This window comes from Lagenorhynchus albirostris, chromosome 16 (assembly GCF_949774975.1).
Source record: "Lagenorhynchus albirostris chromosome 16, mLagAlb1.1, whole genome shotgun sequence".
Classification (NCBI taxonomy): Eukaryota; Metazoa; Chordata; class Mammalia; order Artiodactyla; family Delphinidae; genus Lagenorhynchus; species Lagenorhynchus albirostris.
The window spans coordinates 53,841,654-53,857,373 of NC_083110.1; the positions used below are offsets into that span (position 1 = coordinate 53,841,654).

Genomic DNA, 15,720 nt, shown 5'->3' on the forward strand with positions numbered 1-15,720 from the left:
TCTAGAAGACAGAGCCCGTCTACACCTCCTTCCAGGCCGAGATCCACACAACACTCTGTAATTGTGGGGTCCCTGCTCATGGGGCAACTGCACCCTCTCCATCTACCTGTGTCTCCCACACCCTTCAACACCTGACTTTAAACCTACCTTCCCAGAAGACTCCTGAGCAATCTCTTTCTTCTTCCTGTTTCTCTATTTTCTAAAATTTTCTATAACGAAAGGCAGTACAGCATGCTGGGTAAGAGCATGCCGTGCATTCAAAGCCTAGTTCTGCCGACAACTAGCTATGTGATCCATTTACTTAACCCCTCCATGCCTCAATTCTCCCAACTGTAAAATGGGGATAACAACGGCCTAGGACTGTAACAATTAAAATGAGAAAATGCATGGAAATTGTTCGGCACATAAGTGCTTAACAGTTGTATTAAACCCTCTTTTTAAAAAATACTGGAATGATCGCTCAAGCATTTTTTAAATGCCTTATTTAACTTAAAAAAAAAAGAAACCTCTTCTCTTTCTTTGCTTTTCTCTATTTTCCAAATGTTCAATATCATAGCAAAATTATTTATGTAATGTTTGAGATGGTTTTTAAAAATCCTCACTCCCCTAGAAGTTATTCACAGCAGCCCCCTCCTGATCCCCGCTCTGTTCAGAATCTTCTCCATGCTTATGAATTGTTTATTCCGTAACGATTTTATCAGGCTGTAAGAGAGAACTGGCGGCTTTTCATTCCTTTGAGCCCTTGTAAAAGGTCCCCAGCAGGACACGATCCCCTGCGGATGACCCATCCACAGCTCTTGCCCCCAGCCCTCCCCCAGGCCCTGGTTTCCAACTGGCTGTCCTTATTTGCGAAGGCTCACAAAAGTGTGGTTGTGAGGCAGTGGGGGGCAGAGCCGCGGCCGGGGCTGTGCTCAGGACACCCATCCATGCTGGGCAAAGCCAGCCACTCTGGCACATGGTCCGTCAGTCTCAGGCTGGCTGCCCTCTTCCGCAGAGGCTCCTGGGCCGACCCAGTAGGACGCGTGCATCTTCACTAGAGCTTTGACAGCAGGCACAGATTTAATGATCGGAAAGCACTTTGAGAGCCCAGAGTGCTCCATAATTGCCCACTCATAATCCCCAAATCGCTCTCTGCACGGCAGCAAGAGGTGAAGCGTCTGCCCTGGGGAGGGCTTTGTTCCTGTGGCTCTCACACCAGAACCAAGTTGGGCAGAGACAGACAGGGGCTCTGCCCGAAGAGGGGTCCCCACCTAAGACTCAGCAAGCATGCTGGGGAGCAAGGCTTCTCAAAGTGTGAACCAGATGGGGCTTGACAATAATGCGTATCCTTGGGCCCTTCCACACCTGTTAACTCAGGGTCTCTGAAGATAGTGCCTGGGGATCTGCATTTTAAAATCCTCTAAGTAACTCCCACACTAATTTGAGTACTGATGGTTTAGAGGTAGGTGCATGGGTCTGGGGTCAGGGGGACCTGAGTTCAAGTCTCAGCTCTGATCCTTATTGCCTGAGGCCTCAGCAAGTCTGACACTAGACCTACAAGATCTAGGTATTCCCTAAAAATAAAATTTTCAAGACTTTCACAGTCATATCAATTTGGCAACACCCTACATGTCCCCTGGGGGCTTTATAGTGAGCACAAGTGGATTAAAGGGGCTGAAAGTAACTCCACAGAGAAACTTGTTTGACTTCAAACTTCCCCAAAGCTTCTAACCAAGGAAGCTTCTTTCTATCATTAATGCCAGAAACACCTCACAGACTTAATATCTCACAGACAAAACTCCTGAAATTCCTTTCTTGGAAAAGGGAAGTCCAGGGAGTGAGGGATGGCATCTTAAGGCAGTTGTGGCAGGAAGAAGCCCCATTCCTCACACTTGGGGTCCTCGGCGGGTGGCAAGGACGGTTCAGTTCCACAGATCTGTTGCCTGGAGTGGACGTGTCACAAAAGCAAGGTCGCCTTCCTGCTTCGGGTAATTTCCCTCAGAGGCAAGACAGATCCATTTTTAACAGCTCTTTATTTCAGCAGAGAATGCCCCCTGCCTCTGATGGGGGCTGGGGACCAGGATGGGACGGGAGGCTTTGTTCTTCTGACCAGTGCTGACAGTTTAATTAAACCCAGCTCGAGACAAGGTCGGTGGGGTCAGGCATTCTTCAACAGGGCTCCAGCAGAATATCACACCCCCGCCTCTCCAGCCACCGAGGCCGGTAATGAATTATCCTGGTCCTTACAGCAGGGATATAAATAAGGGGGAATCAATGCCCTCGGCTGCCCTTAATCACCCACCCCCACCCCTTCCAGGCCCAGCAGAGACACAAAAGGTCAATCTTGTCAGGGCACATATTGGTTTCAAGGCTAAAAAGAAACCCAGAGGAACTGGGTTTCCAGAAGCGGCTTCTGGACTAGGGAAGGGAATGCAACCAGCAAGAGGCGGGATTGCAAGGCAGCGGGAGAGACTCCTCCCCAAATCTGGGAGGACAGTGCACAGGCGGCTGATGCTCACGGTCTCCCCACCCAAATGTGGGTGAAGCCTCGGTTTTGCTGCTATAAGAGAAGGAGGCAGGTTCAAATTTGTCCCTCTAACCCTAGCCACAACCCCTATGTGCATCTGCAAAACAACATCTCCACACCCTCTCATGGGTGGCTATCAGGTGATGAAGCTGATCTTCAACCCAGGTCACCTGCCACCGGGATATAACCACCCCAGGCAGGAGATACGGGTCCAGCCAGGCAATCATTTCCCCCACACACACTCCAAACTGTTGGTAGGTCAGAGGATACAGACTGCTTTCAAAGAGCACTAGTGATAAACCCTCACCTCCTGCAGAGACAGCGCCGCACCTAGCCGTCTTACACAGCTGTCAAGTGTTCTCAGCACCGACCACAGTGCCTGGCTCATAGGAGGCCCTCTGTAAATGTTGGGTGAGTGGGTGCGTGGGTGGATGGGCAGGCAGATATGGAAGGTGAGAGGGGAGTTGGCTGTGGTGAGGGGAGGAGAAGGGAGGGTGGGTGAGGCATGGGGGGATAGATGGGTGTATGGTAGGTTTATTGGGTATGTTGGTAGATGCCTAAGTGGGGGGTGAATGGGTGGGCTTGGTGGGCAAATGAGTAAAAGACTGGAGGGGCAGGCAGATGGATAGGTGGGTAGGAGGGTGTTAGATGGGAGGACCAGTGGCAGGAGATGGAGGATGGAGGGATGGGCGGATTAATTGATGGGTTGGTAGATGGGTAAATGGGAGCACAGATGAGAGGGAGGCTGGCTGGGTGGTGGGTAGATGATAGGTAGATGGGTGTAGGAGGTGGGCAGAGGGCGGACGGCTGGGAGGGGGTGGATGATATGGAAGGATGAGCTTTAGCATCAGACAGACCAGGGTTCAAATCTGCCTCAACCCCTTGAGCAGGTCACAAATCCTCTGAGCTTGAATTTCTTCATCTGTAAAAGGGAAAATTCACTGATTTCCTGAGCATCTACTATGTGCTACCGAGCTTACACCTGACCTGAGAGGGAGTTACACCTCTCTTGAATCCCCATGAAAGGCTGTGAGGCAGACATTATTATCTTTATCTGATAGAAGAACAAACGGGCTCACCGGGGTTCAAGGAAGTGGCCCAACATCATTTATCTAGTGTTCACTTTAACTCAGACAACAGAGGTTTTCCAGTGCATATAAAAACTGTGAGGTCTCCTACCATAAAAATATTATACTCTTTTTATCCAACACCTGGGAAATATAAAAAAGAAAAAGCCACCCAGAGATAACCCCTGTTGGCATTTTGTAGTCATTTTCCTGTGCATGCTTTAGAGTGATTTGTTTAGTGACCATATTGTCAAAACAATTTTGCATCCTGGCTTTGGTATCACAAACATTTATCTGTGTTACTTTGTCTTTCATAAAGGCTGTTTTTGATGATGATATAAATTTTCCATCAAGTGTATGTACCAACATTTACTTAACCATTCCCCCAAGGTGGGGCATTTCAGTTGTTCTATATAGTTTTCAATATTCCATATTTCAACATTCTGAGTTATGCTGCAATGAACATGTTTGTGGTCATATTTTATTGACTTTAGGGTCAATCCCCAAACATGAGATTTCTAGGTCAAGGTTTAAGCCCATTTTCAGACTTCTTATGGTCCCTTGAAGGCCTGGTGTCTAACTCCAACCCTATTACCAAACTGCTCTGTGGTCCAGGACAAATCGCCTCTCTGGGCCGCACGTCCCAAATGTGGAAAGAAATGGACTAACCCAACACGTGGAGAAACATTGGTGAGGAATAACCAGCAAGAGGATTTCAACTGCCAAAGCTACACAGACAAAATCAGTTGAAACGTGGGCCACACCACCTGATGTGCTTTGTGACCACACCTTACCCTGCACATTTGGTCTCCCTCAAACTTGTTTTCATGCTGATTTAACATACGGCCTCTGGTGAAAAAAAAAAAAAAAAAAAAAAAAAAAAATCCATGATTTCCTCCAGGTGGAAAGTATTAGTAACGGATTCCCTCAAAGCAGAAGAAAGGTCAACAGATGAGAGGCCAGAAACGCCAAGCCCTGCATCATCTCTTACCCTCCTCCTGAGAGTAGGCCCCAGAGTGTGACTACACCAGGAGGTCCCATAGCCGCCAGCACAGCTCCTTGGCCCAGAAGTGAACTCCTGACCAAGCATGGGCCAACCAGAATCCTTCCCCAGAAATCTGGGCTGGGACTGGAAACTCAAGGAGATCTGAGCTCCAAGGTCACAGCAAGTAGGAGGGGAGTAAGCACGGTGGCCAACCAAAGTCATGGTGGAACTGAGATGCTGCTGGTAAACCCAAGACACTGGTTTGCAGGGAGGAGTGGGACAACAAGATAGACAATCAGAAAGAACTAGAAACATCCCTCACACCCTTAGTCCCAGCTGTGCCTCACTTCCTGTCATGGGAGCCCGTGAGTCTGCTGCTTGTGCCTTTATACTACCCCGCCCACCCCAACTCACCAGCCTGCAGGGGTCCTGTTTCTGGAACCAGGAGTGCCCGAGTGCTCCTCAGCCAGACCACTGGGAGAGTTACGAGAGATGTTTTGGAATGCCAGATGCTCAGGTCGATGGATTGGGGGTGGAGGGAAGGTAAAGAATATTAGCGGGGCTTCCCTGGTGGCGCAGTGGTTGAGAGTCCGCCTGCCGATGCAGGGGACACGGGTTTGTGCCCTGGTCTGGGAAGATCCCACATGCCGCGAAGCAGCTAGGCCCGTGAGCCATGGCCACTGAGCCTGCGCATCCGGAGCCTGTGCTCTGCAACGGGAGAGGCCACAACAGTGAGAGGCCCGCGTACCGCAAAAAAAAAAAAAAAAAAAAAAAAAGAATATTAGCAAATAAGTCTTTAAGCACTTGCTCCTGTACCCTTCCCTATAACCATCACCAAGGTGAAAAATTCAGGGCCCAGACAACAGGGACAAACAACCAGATCAATAAAAAGGTTTATTTAATCATTTCCCCCCAGAATGTGCCCTTTTTGAGATGACCTGAACTGGAGAGGCATCAGGAAGTACTGCCCCCGGTCATGAATTCAAGTTCTAGGCTGCTATAAGCGGGGCATGCTGCACAGGAGTCCTCCCCAAAGTCCCATCAGCTTGCACTCCTATGCTTAGAGGTGGGCTTAAGAAATAACAAGAGGAAACAAAAAGACAACCTATGGACTGGGAGAAAATATTTGCAAACGATGCTACTGAAAGAGATTAATTTCCAAAATATACAAACAGTTCATACAGCTTAATATCAAAAAAAAAACACCCGATCAAAAAATGGGCAGAAGACCTAAATAGACATTTCTCCAAAGAAGACATACAGATGGCCAACAGGCACATGAAAAGATGCTCAATATTGCTAATATTAGAGAAATGCAAATCAAAACTACAACAAAGTATCACTTCACACCAGTTAGAACAGCCGTCATTAAAAAGTCTACAAATAATAAATGCTGGAGACGGTGTGGAGAAAAAGGAACCTTCCTACACTGTTGGTGGGAATATAAATTGGTGCAGTCACTATGGAGAACAGTATGGAGGTTCCTTAAAAAACTAGAAATAGAGCTAGCATATGATCCAGCAATCCCACTCCTCGGCATATATCCAGAGAAAGCTCTAATTCCAAAAGATACATGCACCCCAATGTTCATAGCAGCACTATTTACAATAGCCAAGACATGGAAGCAACCTAAATGTCCATCAACAGATGAATGGATAAAGATGTGGTATACACACACACACACACACACACACACACACACACACAATGGAATATTACTCAGCCATAAAAAGAATGAAATAATGCCATTTGCAACAACATGGATGGACCTAGAGATTATCATATTAAGTGAAGTCAGACAAAGAAAGACAAATATCCTATCATATCACTTACATGTGGAATCTAAAAAAAATGATATAAATGAACTTATTTACAAAACAGAAATAGACTCACAGACAAATAGAGAACAAACTTATGGTTACCAAAGGGGAGAGCAAGGGGTAGGAGGAGAGATAAACAAGGATTTGGGGATTAACATATGCACACTACTATATATAAAATAGATAAACAACAGGACCTTCTATATTCAATATCCTGTGATAAACCATAATGGAAAAGAACATGAAAAGGAATGTGTGTGTATATATATATAGATATAGATACAGATATAGATAGATGGGTATAGATAGATGGATAACTGAATCGCTTTGCTATACAGTAGAAATTAACACATTGTAAATCAACTATATTGATACTTCAATTTTCTTTAATCGTTAAATAAAAAAAAAAAGAGGAGAGCTAAAGAAAATAGTCTCCCTATACCCAGACCCAGCTATGCTCCTGGATAAGGAAAGGCTTAGAGTTAGGGGCCAGATGCCTGGGAAGAAAAGGCAATAAGTGTTAGAGAAAGATTCTGGCTATAGAGCCTAGAAATACTCCTTTGCCCTTGGAGCCAAAGGGCAACCAAGCCTTCCATCGGGGGCCGGGGGGTCCTTCCTCTAGAAGTCCCTCTGATGACTGCCGACTGGCCCTGTCCCCAAGGCAGCCAGCCCTAGGCCACCGGGGTGAAAACATCCAACGTTTCTGGAGGCTACTGCCTGCCCTGGATCCCAGCCCCGTAGGGTGCCAGGAGTAGGAGTCAGGCAGACTCCTGTCCCCTTCAATCGCTCTTCTACTCCTTGAATAGAGCTCCTTGTGCCAGCCTTTGGCTGTAGAATCTGGGTATTTAAAATTCATTAAAGTGCAGAAGTCCTTTTCTCCAGGACTCCTCTTAAAATATAAAGCCATGAAGAGCACTGGGCAGGGTGTCCAAAAGGGCTTCATTACTGGCCCTGTGGAGGTCGTTTCACCTCTCCAACCTTGACGTTTGTCAGCAGTAAAACCAGAGACACTGTCTGCCCTGCAGGGTCACAGGAGTCAGACAAGACAGCGTGCACAGGAGGACCAGCTCCACCGCAGGGCCCTTCACTCACCCACACGTCAGGGACACAAGGAACGTCTGCTGCAGGCTGTCCTGGATACTGTACGTGCTCAATCTCAGTTCAGCCTCAGGAGAGCCTAACAGTGCACAGGTAAGAACAACTCCACCTGAGTTACACCATGAAAAACCCAGGACTATATGACACTTGACTTCCTACTCCCCTGCGCTACCTCCCATTCCACTAGGGATCCTGGTTCCCCAGACACCGGCCAAGAAGGCAGCCACACTGGCCACACGGTATCACCACTCTCAGGAGGGGGCCCAGGGACATGGAGGGCGTTGATGCCCCTGATGAAAGGTAGACTCAAGTGCTGGAGGGAGAGAGAGAGACCCCTGCAGAGTTGTCCTCTCCCCTTCAGCCCTACGAGCTGGTGGAGGTTATGGCGAAAGATGCTGGCCCCTCAAACTGTGAATAGAGCTGGAGGTGACTGCAAGCAAAAGCCGGGAGGTTTGTGGATTTAGATTCACACGATAGGGTCTTGGATATTTTTAAATAAATGAGGGATAGATGGAAACAACTTATGTGTCCATCAGCAGAAGAATGGATAAAGAAGATGTGAAATATATATATATATAATATATTATATATATTATATATTTATGTATAATATATATTTATATATTGTATATAATATATATTATATAAAAATATATTATATAAATATATATATAAAATATACAGTGGAATATAATTCAGCCATGAGAAAGAAGGAAATCCTGCCATTTGTGATAACATGGGTGGACCCTGAAGGTTTATGTTAAGTGAAATAAGCCAAAGACAAATACTGCATGGTATCACTTATATGAGGAATCTAAAAAAAGTCAAACTCATAGAAACAGCAGAAAAGTGGTTGCCAGAGGCTGTGGGATGGGGAAATAGAGAGGTTGGTAACAGAGTATAATCTAACATATAACATGATGACTATTGTTGATAACACATTCTTAATACAATTGAAATTTGCTAAGAGAGTAGAACTTAAATGTGCTCAAAAAAAAGAAGATAAATATGCGAGGTGATGGATATGTTAGTGAACGTGGCAGGGGATCCTTTCACAATGTGTATGTATATCAAATCATCAGTGTACACTTTAAGTATATTTCAATTTTATTTGTCAATTATACCTTAGTAAAGCTGAAATTTAAAAACAAATTTAAAATTTTTTTAAAATAAAATAAATGAAGGAGGATCAAAGCAGTGCCCAGAGCTTAACAGCAACTAGGCACATGTTCCAAACCCTGGACGGTGAAGGGCATCAATGTGCTGAAGGGAAGGGAACCCAAGCAGGCAAATAATGCTGGGAGAGTGGGGGCCAAAGCTTGAAAGGCTAAGGGGGCTTAAGAGAAGGAAAAAGAAAAGTACAGAAGGAGATCAAGAGAAAAAATGTTCAGGATGAATTTTTGCAGAGAGGCAGAGCTGTGATAACTGCTGCAAGAGCCAGCTCCGAGAAAAGACAGGGCGGAGAAAACAGGAGCTGCTGGGGCCAAGTCAGGACAAAGCCAGCTGCCAGCACGGGACCAGTAACAGCATGGACCTTGTGGACCAGCCCTGGCCCACAGGTTAAAGGGATGTTAGGGTGGCTGCACCTGCTAGGAAGGGTCTTGTGCCTTCAGCAATCAAGGAAGAAAAGTAAGGCACTCACTGTGTGTGCCTGGCACCAAAGGACCAGCCTACCAGTTGTAGGAGGACTGACAGAGAAGCCCCAGTATGAGCCCAAGGGTAGCAAAGACCAGCAGAAGGGATCATCACTGAGGGATCATCTCCATTTCTAGGGAGAGGCCTCCAGGCCAGGAGGAGGAAACAGGAAAAGACTGGAGAGACCGTTTGGACAAACTGAAAATTAGAGCTCCGCCCTAAGGACAAAAACTGGGAGGCAGGATCAATGAGAAATTCTGGAGCTGCCTGCAGACCACTGGGTTTATCAAGAGGTGGCAATCATGACAGAGGTGGAAGGAACTAGCCATGTTTAATCAGAGGGGAGGAGATCAAGCTCCAGACCCCACAGGCACGCCTCTCAGCACTCAGGTAGCCCCATGGTGCTGACTCCCACCCAGCCCCCACCCTTCAGTCCTACCTGCACCACCCACTGCACCTCCGGACTCACCTGCACCTCCACCTAGGAGGTGTCCTATACTCTTCTTTAGGGGAGAACCGGCAGCCTCAGCATCTCACACCGTGCTTTGCTGGGCATGCAGAAGGTCCCAACCAATGTTTTTTCAGGTTGTTAATGACGACTAAACCTCCCAACTCAAAATTCAAAAACCTGACAGCCCTTCAAAAATTGAACAAGAGTACTATACATGGTTGTTCTAGGTACTTACAGAAAGCAAAGCTAGAGAAATCATAAATTATTAGAAAGCAGATTTAGGGCTCAAAGTTAAGAAAATGTTTCTTTTATGCAGATCTGTCCAACAATGGAATTGGTTGCCCAAGGAGGTGGTGAACTCCCCAGCACGAGAAGTAGCCAAGCAAAGATTAAAAGACCATACATACGCTAAGGAGCTGCAGAAGAGAGTCCTCAGGTAATCTCTAAGGTCCTGTCCTGCCCAAGATCCCACAAAATGAAATGTACAGGAGAACAATTACAGACATATCTCGTAAATCATGGAGCAGCAGAATTGGCCACTACCTTTTAAACTTGAAAGAAGTACATTTACAGCAAATACAAGTATGACTTTATGCCACGGTTAATAAGCTCACAGACCTCATTACTCTGAGTTGAAAACAGAAACAGATCCAAGAAGGGCTTATGTGAATGAATATTCCACCCAAGGCAGCCAAAGGCAGCAAGAGATGCATGAGTACAGTCCTCCCCATAAAGTCTGCCATCATGGCTGACAAGCTTGCCCACTCCGAGGACATTCCCATACCACACTGTCAGGGGCAGCACACAGAATTGGATAGACTGCCAATTTTGTCAAGTGCTTGCCAGGAAGAAAGGCCCCGCAAAGCACCTTCCTACAGTAAGCCGGCCTTTGATGCCCTGAACGATGCCTGCCAGGTGAGGAGCACAGGTGTCATGGTCATGGAGAGTCCAGGGCCCACTGACCACACACTGCCCCCTCAACCGGGTGAGAGATAAGACCACAGAGAGAGCTTTCTTCCATGAAGCGTTACTCACAGCCTCGACAGAGCCTGGTTATTCTGGAACAGCAGTTCTGGTAATGCGTACAGCTGGTTCCGGTTGAGTCGTCTAAAAAAGAGAAGAGAGGAGGAGTTGGAGCTGGCCGGGGAATCCAAGGGGCTTTTCAGAAAGCACTGGATTCAGAGTCAGAGGGCCCAGGGCTCAAATCCTAACATGTCACTGTATAACCCCAGAGAATCCCCTTCTCGGAGCCTCCGTTTCTTCATCTATATAAAGTGGGAATTCCGCCATCCAACCCTTGGGGAGGACAAGAATAGAACATCTCTGAAAGCCCCTCAACCAAGGACCTGACATGTAGTGGGCAGTCAGTAAACAGAGCCTCTTTCCTTCCGTTACGCCCTCCCACACCCATCATCATCACTTTACATTTGCAAGGCCCCGTGTAATTAATCAGGCACTGATTCAAATATTATCTCAGTTTGTGAGCTGGACACCTGACTACCCTTGAAAAGTGAGACACACCCTAATGGGATAGGACTGGCCACAGGGTTCTGATTCTTTATTGCTTTCATCCACATTTGGCTCAGTGGTGACTCAACTTTTTTATTGTCTGCTTTAGGTCTTTTTTCAGAATGAAAATACCTTTATTGATTTTTTTATTTATGAAAATGCATGCTTAATATTTTTAAAAGCCTCAAATAATAGAAGAAAAAGCATTCGGCCACCTGCATTTTCCTCACACAACAATTTGTGGATGTCTTTCCATGCCAAACAACAGAGGATGACACTTTTAATCATTTTATTTTTAGTATGTCCATCATTTTTTTTAATTTTTAAAAAATTTTTATTGGAGTATAATTGCTTTACAATGTTGTGTTAGTTTCTGCGGTACAATGAAGGGAATCAGCTATATGTATACCTATATCTCCTCCCTTTTGGACCTCACTGCCCCCCACATCCCACCCCTCTAGGTCGTCACAGAGCACTGAGCTGAGTTCCCTGTGCTATACCACAGGTTCCCACTAGCTATCTATTTTACACCAGATGGTGTATTTATGTCAAACCTAATCTCCCAATTCATGCCACCCTCCCAATTCCTCTATTGGTGGACAGACAACTATTCAGTATTATAGACACAGGCAGGAGTGAGAAGTCTGGTTCTGGAATGTGGCCTGAAAAGACAACGCAGAAAGGATTCAGACTTATCCCAGGAAGGCAGTGAAGTTTAACCAGACTCATCTTGTCACCTTAGGCAACCAATTCTCTGACACTGAAGTGTAGCACTCCAGCCCAACTGGGGTGGGGGGCAGTGACACCTATCAAGTGTGGAACCTTGGTAATCACACTGTGTCTACGGACCACCTGCAGGAACATCACCAGGGAGGTGGTAAGAGCTGCACTATCCCAGGCTACCCCAGAGCTGTTGACTCAGGATCTGCATCTCAACCAGGTCCCCAAGTGATCTGGGTGCACGTCAAGGCTGGAGAAGCACTAGTGTAAAATGCAGCCCCTGCCCTCCAGTCTACCGTATACATTTTTTTTTTATTTTTATTTATTTTATTTTTGGCTGTGTTGGGTCTTCATTGCTGTGCGCGGGCTTCTCATTGTGGTGGCTTCTCTTGTTGTGGAGCATGGGCTCTAAGCACGCAGGCTTCAGTAGTTGTGACACATGGGCTCAGTAGTTGTGGCTTGTGGGCTCTAGAACGTAGGCTCAGTAGTTGTGGTGCACGGGCTTAGCTGCTCCGCGGCATGTGGGATCTTCCTGGACCAGGGCTCGAAACCGTGTCCCCTGCATTGGCAGGCAGATTCTTAACCACTGTGCCACCAGGGAAGTCCCTCTGGTCCACTCTTGTGTCACAGAGCCCACCACAGTGCCTAGCACATAGTAGGCGTGCAATACATTTATTTGCCAAATGAATACATGACATTAGCTGAGCTCAGCTAGAGGCACAAGAGAGGTTTGGGTAAAGCTTTGGGGGGTCCAAGAAGATGTCCCCACATACGGGGGCTGTCAGAGGGCTACCTTTTTTTTTTAAAATAAGCTGATCTTTAGATATGTCACCAATTTTCTTTCTTTTTTAAAATATTTTATTTATTTATTTATTTGCTTACTTATTTTGGCTGTGCCAGGTCTTAATTGCAGCATGCGGGATCTTTAGTTGCAGCATTCGGACTCCTCAGCTGTGGCATGCAAACTCTTAGTTGCGGCATGCATGCAGGATCTAGTTCCCCAACCAGGGATTGAACCTAGGCCACCTGCATTGGGAGCGTGGAGTCTTACCCACTGGGCCACCAGGGAAGTCACCATCAGAGGGCTATCTTTGATGAGAAGGTGAGGTTTTGAAAGTAAAACTGGCAAAGTAGATTGGGAGCAGATCCTGTCTGGCCTTGAGGGCCAGGCTAAGGGGTCTGAATTTTTTTTAAAACTTTATTCTATAAATTTATTTATTTATTTATGGCTACGTTGGGTCTTCACTGCTGTGCACAGGCTTTCTCTAGTTGTGGTGAATGGGGGCTACTCTTTGCTGTAGTGTGTGGGCTTCTCATCGCGGTGGCTTCTCTTGCTGTGGAGCACAGGCTCTAGGCACACGGGCTTCAGTAGTTGTGGCACACGGGCTTAGCTGCTCCGCGGCATGTGGGATCTTCCTGGACCAGGGCTCGAATTCGTGTCCCCTGCACTGGCAGGCGGATTCCTAACCACTGTGCCACCAGGGAAGCCCTACCGTATACTTTGAATTTCTCACGACCATCTCCTTTAACAGTTCTAGAGGATGATAAACCAACTGGAAAAAAGCTTTCTTTTGCTGGGAGGAAGGAAGAAATATAATTCGATGTAGCCAGTAGTAACTGGTCTGTGGTTACCTCCTAGGAGGTCACTTTTCATCTGATATGTGAGAAAGGTACCATTTTCTAACACGGTACAATTAGGGTTGCAATTTTAGACAAGCTGTGAGAAGTTTACTCTAAAGGGCAGGCTCCTAGGGAAACACATCACTGCCTCGGAAAAAAAGGGACCACCAATGTAATCTTAAAGCAACAGGAGTAGACATCAGATCGCTCCAAGTTCCTTAACCTCGTCTAATAAATTAATCCTGTATTTACACTGCCTGGAAATCACTGGGTTTTGTTTTGTTTTGTTTTCCCCCAAGACCTCCTCATTTTTCTGGCTTTAATTTCTGAAAAACACTTAAGAGGAAAAGGCTAGTTTAAATAGCTAGTTTAAAGTAGAAAATCAAAGGAGGGACCCAGTGTGGTGAGGGACCTACAGGAAGCTAAGAATAACAACAATAGTAGTGAGTCCCAACTAGCCTTACCTTACTCTGTGCCAGGCACCAGAATAAACGCGTTATAGGCATTACCTCACCATCAGAGGGAAAGCAGAATGAAAAGGTGCGTTTCTCTCTCTTGAGTACAAAGCATCACGGTCATGCACATACCCTCCCATCTCCTCCCAGAAACAACCCCAGGGGGACGGTTTGACCACCACCATCTCACCACGTGGCTGGGCTCTCAGTTCTCAGAATATGTTTGTAGACTTCGTTGAGCTGTCTCTTTGATAGCTGAGGGGACTGGGATGCCCAGAGATGAGTGGCTCACCCAAGTCACCACCGAGTGGGAGAGGTGGGTTCTGAAGCCTGCCTTTCCCCGTCTCCCACCTCGGCAGCCTCCACGTTACACGGTCACCCTCAGCCGGCCCAGGGTGACCGAGCGCCCCGCCCCCCAACATCAGACAACCAATGCCTGTGACCCACCAATCCTCACGGCCGGCAGCACCGCACACTTCTGCTTCTGCGCTCGAGTCTGTAACTGCTCACAAGAACCAATCATGTCTGTTCCCAAGCTGTTTATGCCAGAGGTACTTATAATTATATAACTGAACTGACAATTACCTAAATGAACGAAATATCAATACTAGCATGAAAAGAGAGAGTCATCTCTACAAAAACTGGTTGAATGCCTTGGTAAGAGTCAATAAAAGGAAAGTTGTTAATTAAAGAGTTGTGGAATTAAGTAAAAGACTGAGCGGCAGGGGGCGAGCAGGGGAGTCATAAAAGAAATTCAGAATTCTCCTGCCAGATTGCTTGCAAGGGCCTTCCAAGAATCTCATTCCACCTTAAAGAAACCAAAACCAAAAATCGTAAGCAGGGTATATGTGTGTGGTTTAGGCGAGGAAAATAATACAGAACTCCAATCAGCATCTCACACTAAAAAGTAAGACCTTGGCCAAAAAAAAAATAAACAAAAACGGGGGCGGGGAGGGTCAGTAAATGCACATTATATATTTTAACATAAAATGAAATGTTTAGAGTATGTATGGGTTTTATGACTCCCCACTTTATCCAACTTTTATGATTAACTGATCCACCATTGGTCTCTGACAAGTCAGAGGAGAGGGCCATCCACGGCCAGCACTGGACGTCCCCAGGGACAGAGCAATCACACACCCCAGTAACTGCCCACCACGCAGTTGCTGGTGACCCACCCCGGAAGAAAGGAACTGGAAAAGGACAGAAGGGACAAAGTCTGCAGTGACACATTATGACTCAAAAAGAAGCACCATGCCCAGCCTTGGGTGGCAGCAGCAGATGTGACATGGGCCACCAGTCATGTCTAGACTCCTTCCCCCCTCTCCTCCTTCCCCAGGGCATGGCGGCCCCGGAGCTGGAGCCGGAATGGGTTAGGACCAAATCAGCCCCTCATAACCAGGTCATGAACACGTATTTTGTTCTGAGCATTTTAAAGAAAACTAACACAGGATGAATTATCTGTTCTAGCTTTGGGCTCCTTACGGCTCCATTTTAGGCCTGGATGAGGAAAAGTTCAACTTGGTTTTTCTCCAGGCAGCAGGAAGGCAACCATATTCTTTCCAGTTATTTAATACCTTATTTATTTAATACCTTATTTTCTTTGAAGTAAAAGAGAAAAGTAAGGTATTAGGTTACAGCCATTAAGAGCTCGGGTTCTGGAGGCAAAATGATCCGGGTTCTAACCCCTGTTTCTGCACTTAACCATTTAATAATCATCTCATAAGGCAAGTGCCTTAACTTCTGTGCACCTCCGCTTCTCTGTGGTATCTGTAAGATACCACTGACCACAGTGTTGTTTTAAGGATTAAATGAGATATTAGAGGACAAAGCACTTATCTTGGTGCCTGGCAT

The 15,720-nt window shown here is 46.4% G+C and overlaps 1 protein-coding gene across 1 annotated transcript in view; it reads right to left on the minus strand.

The window, feature by feature from the left end:
* Nucleotides 1-15,720, minus strand: part of SLIT1 (slit guidance ligand 1) — a 165,997-nt gene that overhangs the window by 128,812 nt on the left and 21,465 nt on the right. Inside the window, exon 4 of the mRNA XM_060125355.1 lies at nt 10,598-10,669. Within this exon, the coding sequence (XP_059981338.1) occupies nt 10,598-10,669 (72 nt within the window). The remainder of the gene's footprint in view (nt 1-10,597; nt 10,670-15,720) is intronic.